The following is a 6,055-nucleotide window of genomic DNA, read 5'->3' as shown; positions in this document are numbered from 1 at the left end:
AGGTCGTCAGCTCGGCCTTGGTTCCTTAGCTCGGTGAGAACTTGTTGGATTGCTCCCGTAAGCTTCTTGGTACGCGACCTGGTCATCGGTCCAGTTGGCATGGCCAGGACGTCGTACAGGTCGACTCCTTGTTCTTGTGCCCTGTCCTCGACTTCGCTTAGGTCGGCTATTTGGTCCTGTGTTCCGGTCTGAACCTCGGTTCGCACCTCGTCCCTTGTTCCCTCCGGTTCCATGATTCTATCACACTACATCCATGACCCTTTATTTACGGATTGGTTGTCTCTCATCAACCAAAATAAACCAGTACGAATAAGATTATTCTCAATCCACTTCACCCATATAGAATTTTTTCGTCAAAACTAATTACCAAATCAACTTTAAACAACACACAATGTTCAGTTCCTTTCAGAGCTCTTATGCCTAACCCACCTTCGTTTTTTGGTCTACAAACATCACTCCAGGCCAGTTTTGATTTTCAAGAATTCAGCTCTGGTCCCAACCACAAAGAAACAAAGCAAAGATCTGTAACACAGCTATGTGGAAGACGAAAAGCAGAGAGACAAAAGTTTGTGATACTTATTAGCACTACTATAAAAATATCCAGATAATTTTCCATTAATCAAACTGAAAAATATTCTAATTGTTACGTAGAGCATAATCCAATGAATGAATTTTTATGGCAATCTCATAGCTGTAAAAATATTTTGGAGGAAAGTCTATTGTACTGAGTCAAAAGCTTTGGAAGGAGATATAGTTATGGTAAACTTTCATAAGCTTGGTGGCCTGCAATATTCTCCATCAGCAAAAGATCTTTGATTAAAAGCGGTGTAACTTCGTAAAGCTTAATGTTAATACCCCATTTATAAAATTATACTTATTCTTATTTGCCTTTGTGACATCCCGATTTTCGGTATATGTAAAAAAGGCTTATAAAAATTGAATTGGCTACCTATGTCATCAAAAGTGCACTTATCTTTTCCGGTCAACTGTCTTGAGAGAACTCCAGAGTTAAGCGTGCTTATGCTGGAATAATCTCAGGATGGGTGACCTACCGGGAAATAGTCTGCGGTACCGTGCGAGTGAGGACAAAGCACGGGGAAAGATCACGTGGTGATTGTAGTGACATTTTACAACTCTTACGAGCCTCCCGGACCAAGCGACTCCCGACCGTCAGACAGGGGTGGGCCCATGGGCCTATAAAGAGACCAATCGTCGGACAATGCTGGGCCAACGGACCTAAGAGAAAAGGCTTTAGGCTCACTGGTAGGGGCGGTTGGTGGGCCAACGAACCTAGAGAGAAAGGACGTTGGGTCCCAGATTATACGGCATTGGGCTCACTGGTAGGGGCGGTTAGGAGCGTTCAGAGTTGATAGCCAATCCAGATGAAAGGCGGATTCGGGGTCTCATGGATTTGATAGCCAGTCCGTCTGGTTCCTGGTTAGGGAAGAAGGGAACGGGGTCTCACAATTGGTATTAGAGCAGGTTAGCCAACCGGCTCTGACTCGGGTGCCGTCTTGGGATGTGGTTGAGAATTCGAGGACGAATTCTTTGGAAGTCGGAGAGAATTGTGACATCCCGATTTTTGGTATATGTGAAAAAGGCTTATAAAAATTGATTTGGCTACCTATGTCATCAAAAGTGCACCGTGCTTATGCTGGAGTAATCTCAGAATAGGTGACCTACTGGTAAGTAGTGTGGGGTACCGTCCGAGTAAGGACAAAGCATGGGGAAAGATCACGTCGTGATTGCAGGGACAGTTTACAACTCTTACGAGCCTCCCAAATCAAACGACTCCCGACCGTCGGACAGGATTGACCCATGGCCTAAAAAGAGACCAATCGTCAGACAATGGTGGACCAACGGGCCTAAGAAAAATGCATTGGACTCACTGATAAGGGCGGCTGGTAGGCCAACGGGCCTAGAAAAAAAAGACATTAGACCCCAAATTATACGATATTGATTTGATAACCGATCCGTTTGGTTCCCGGTTAAGAAAGAAGGGAGCGGGGTCTCACAGCCTACGGCTTAGATATAGGATTTTTCTAAACCCCGTACCATATGTTTTGCAAAAGTAAAAGTTTTCTACGTTTATGAAAATGTGCAAACATTATGATGTGAGAAGTGGTACACAAAGAAGATTCACCTGTTAAATTACAGTAGTGGAAACCAACAATTTACAAATGCTACATACCATTCTATTTTTTACAGCATGGTTAATAAAACGTGTACCAACCAAAATCTGTTTTTTTTCTTCATAAAACCAAGACAACAAATTTAGTGTGTGCAGTGAAATTACTATCAGTGACTAGTTTCACCGGGCGTTGTTTTACTCCACCTCCTCATTCATATGACATAACCTAGCTCGGCCAGGATTAAGCAGAGATTCTGACATTCTCCAACCCTAACAAAATGGAAAGTCACTTACCATTACGAAATAATGATTAATAACTATAAAACCATCATATATAGATTTCTGCAAAGTTACCTGTTCTGCAGCTCTGCTTTTGAATGTGCCATATGAGGTAGAAACCATTTCACACGACTCAGCGATTCGAGACTCGATCTCATATTCCATAGGAGCAAAAGCAGGATCCGATTGCTCCACTGATTTTCGGGTAACAACTTTTGATGGATTCATGAAATGAAGAAGCACATGTGCCTGTGATAACATCATGAGAAACCGAATGAGAAAATTGACGATCTAACTACTTCATCTCTACAAAAAAAAAGGAGATATATAGGATTTGGAAAATCATCCCACATGAAATGCCGCTTTGAGAATGTCATCTGAGTTAGCCTGATTCTTGAGCAGTGCATAGACTTTACCCTTGGTGGGGCTGTATGTCACCATGTATCTTTCTTTCTGCCATATGTAAAGAGAATATGTCAAATATAGAGAATACAAATATGTTAAAGCATGATATTTAATATAAAGGTAGCAAGCGCATACATCGAAAAAAGGCTTTACTGCCAGATATGTGCTGGGGTCTTGGAATGCATCCTTAAATCTGGCTCCTGTTAGATGGTATAAATATTCACTTCAGTGAGGTTAAAGAGGGAAAAGAACATAGCTTCTTAGAAATGCTTAACGCGTACCAAGCATCACTGGCCGATCCTCCACCCACGGAAAAGTGAAAATCTTTTCTTGGATATTACCTTCCTGCAGTGAGGGAACCCGCCCTGCAGATAGATGGAAAAGAGATTGGGGGTGGGAAATAAAGGAGCTATAAGATCAACCTCATGTGCATGCTAACAAAGCATCAAAGCTTACCTGTCTTGAGAAAAGACTCCACTGCTACTGTAAATCTCGCACGGTTTAGTGTATGCAATACTACAGATCTAACCTGAAAGGGAACCAGCCACGTTTTAGGTAAAAATCCACAAAACCTAGAGTGCTCTAAAATATATAGTTGAAATGGAGCTGCATTGTACCTCTTGGTATGAACTCAAGAGATAGCCACATGATAGAAGACCAAAGGTTGTGACCAACGAAGGATTTCTTTTGGAAATCAAGATACTAAACCCAGTTCCCATCTTCACGTAAAAAAGCAGTCATAACAGATGAAAACAATTTTAGAACTCTAATAGAAGAACAATAACCAAGCTCCAAAAACTATGATACAGTAAGCGCTTAATAACATCAAACAGACTTTATCGTGAGCAACATCGCCTATAAAAGTCCATGATTCATTCTGCTTCACAAAAAACACCCGAGAAATAATGAAAACTATATATAAAAAAAAGGCCATACCAGATCTGCAATATTACCAACACACTCTCCCTTAGCAGTGACATCTCCTATGTTCTCTCCTTTCGCAAAGGCTTTATAGATTGGTGTTCGAGTAGACGTTGATGTTACAGCTGCAACATTCTGTAAAATACAAAGCAATAATTTGATGAAAAAAACATTAACAGTTAATTAGTAGCAAGGTAAGGGGATAATTTTGAAGCAAACAGCGATTATGAGTGTTAAACAACGATGACCATACCTTAACAACATTAGCAGCACAAGCCAGTGGAAGGAAAAGATGTGGAACTGCAGCAGTCGCCAACTCTACACCAGCACCCAGCTCCATTAAAAGATCACCAGCAAACCGTAACTGTAACTCAAAGTGAGTTAGAAGTTTATCAATCAACCAGAGCATTTTGTTAGGTTATCGCACAAGTACCTGTTTCAAATCATAATCGAATTTCTTTCCTTGCCGCGCAAAAAGCATTTTTCCAACACGCCCAGCACCATCCTGCAATAATATTTATATGATCTTCCACAATGAGTCATGAGAGGATTGGTATACTTCTGCAAAACTCTAGATATAAAGATCCCAGGTGTTATCTTTAATTGGGACTGAGAAATAACAAGAAAGTTAGAACCTTGAGAATCCAATTGATGGCAACAGCAGCAGAAGCAGAACTGTTTCTTGAGGCTCCAACTGAATTCAGAAGGGTCTGAGTCGTAAACACACCCATGGCTCCACCAAAAAAATGCTACAAACATAGCAATCAAGAGATCAAATACACTGAACAAATTCAATGAATATGATGGAATCATTCATACCTTCAAAGCTCTAAATGTCATGTACGGAACATAAGACTCATTAACACTTCCTGGGAATCCTTCAGGTACAACGTAAGATCTAAGAAACGAACCCACTTCCTATAAAATGATCAAAATTTCGATACATTCCCTTCAATTTTATTAACCCAGAAATGGGGAACTTCATATTAAACAGCAAAAAGAAAAAAGGTTAATTATCCATGGAACCTGGCATACATCAAAAGGAGTCTGAGGAGATTCCAAGCTTATAGCACGGACGGAATTCCTCTTGAATCTCCCAGAACCATCGCTCTCGGCGACGTACTTCCATCTCCGCCCGTCGATTTCCTCGCAGCAGATCAATCTCAGAGTTGAATGAAGAAATTGGGAGTCGGGAGGAGATAGAGATGGAGGAGGGAGATCATCGGGAGGGGAGGCGAGAGAGGCGCTGATGCGGAGGGTTTCGCGGGAGAGAAGTCGGACGGAGTCGGAGGAGGAGGAGGAAATGGTGTCAGGTGAAGGATGTTTGAGCTTTACGCTCGGCATTGTTGCGAATTCTCGGAAGAATCGAGGAAAGGGGAGGAAGAAGGAAGAAAAGTTTCAGGCGGAGGAAACGAGGAAGCGAAACCAGCTGTGTGTTGTTCCACTTGTTTACCTTCCTTTGACGACTGACACAGATTCAGCTGCAATATACCACATTTTAGTTATGTATTTATCTGAAACTCCACAAAATGCCAGATAGTTTGATCAAACTATCCTATTTTGAGTGTTTTTCCAAATAAACCCATCCCTTTTTGTATTGGCAGATTGACCCTAATCTGAAAAAAAAAAACTGTATGTTCATCGTAAAACCTACTCTGCTGTATAACACATTTTTATATTCCTGACACTGGCACTTATAGAAACACACAAAATGTAAAATGCAATGCAAATTTCAGTTGCGTTCTAACAGCAATATATTCATGAAATTGTTGTTGTTTTAACTCATAAAAACAGAAAAATTACTTTATCCTTCCTTTACATTAAAATTGAATTTTGTTTGGATTTGATGCAATAATTCTTCCATATTTGAAGATTCGAAGCGATATTGTATAATGAGGTAATGTGTTGAGATTTTGTGATTTTGTCCATTGACTATATAACCGAGACTGATAATGGTTTTTCTTTTCTATTTTACCTGTTTTTACATGCTGACGATTATTGGTCAACCAAGGATTTTTACCTTGGTGGAGAAGCACATAAAACAAGTAAACATATTGGTGAAAGGTTTTTATTGAGAACGATTATAATGCTAACTATGAAACTCCTCAGGTACGAGGATACCATGAAGAAAGTATAGTTCCCTCTAGTGACGACGCCTACCAAAAAGAAGACATTGATGATGCTAAGACATTAGACAAAGAATTCCATTACCATATGGCATCTAGTGCTTTGACATTATTTGTTGTCTGACATGATAGCTATAAAGGTAGACGTTTATACAGTAGAAACACCTCATTGTCTGATACGCGTCGGTGTTGA

General features: G+C 40.5%; 1 protein-coding gene across 3 annotated transcripts; it reads right to left on the bottom strand.

Annotated features, from left to right (window-relative positions):
- Positions 1–2,122: 2,122 nt before the first annotated feature.
- Positions 2,123–5,195, bottom strand: LOC18016392 (protein root UVB sensitive 6). Of its 3 annotated transcripts, none has more exons than XM_006402175.2 (13): positions 4,763–5,195; positions 4,556–4,654; positions 4,372–4,485; positions 4,170–4,241; positions 3,990–4,100; positions 3,752–3,871; positions 3,433–3,534; positions 3,272–3,344; positions 3,097–3,180; positions 2,951–3,015; positions 2,762–2,863; positions 2,486–2,659; positions 2,123–2,401 (listed from the first exon to the last, which is right to left on the bottom strand). In XM_006402175.2, exons 1-13 carry the CDS (start codon positions 5,078–5,080, stop codon positions 2,327–2,329), a joined length of 1,509 nt encoding a protein of 502 aa, XP_006402238.1. In that variant the 5' UTR covers positions 5,081–5,195; the 3' UTR covers positions 2,123–2,326. The 3 variants fall into 3 exon arrangements, with proteins under 3 accessions (XP_006402238.1, XP_006402237.1, XP_024012258.1); XM_006402174.2 differs by having other exon boundaries at positions 4,772–5,195; XM_024156490.1 differs by lacking the exon at positions 4,556–4,654 and having other exon boundaries at positions 4,772–5,195.
- Between the last annotated feature and the right edge of the window lie 860 nt (positions 5,196–6,055).

This window comes from Eutrema salsugineum, unplaced genomic scaffold (genome assembly GCF_000478725.1).
Source record: "Eutrema salsugineum unplaced genomic scaffold, Eutsalg1_0 scaffold_2, whole genome shotgun sequence".
Classification (NCBI taxonomy): domain Eukaryota; kingdom Viridiplantae; phylum Streptophyta; class Magnoliopsida; order Brassicales; family Brassicaceae; genus Eutrema; species Eutrema salsugineum.
This window is presented reverse-complemented; position numbering and strand designations above follow the sequence as displayed.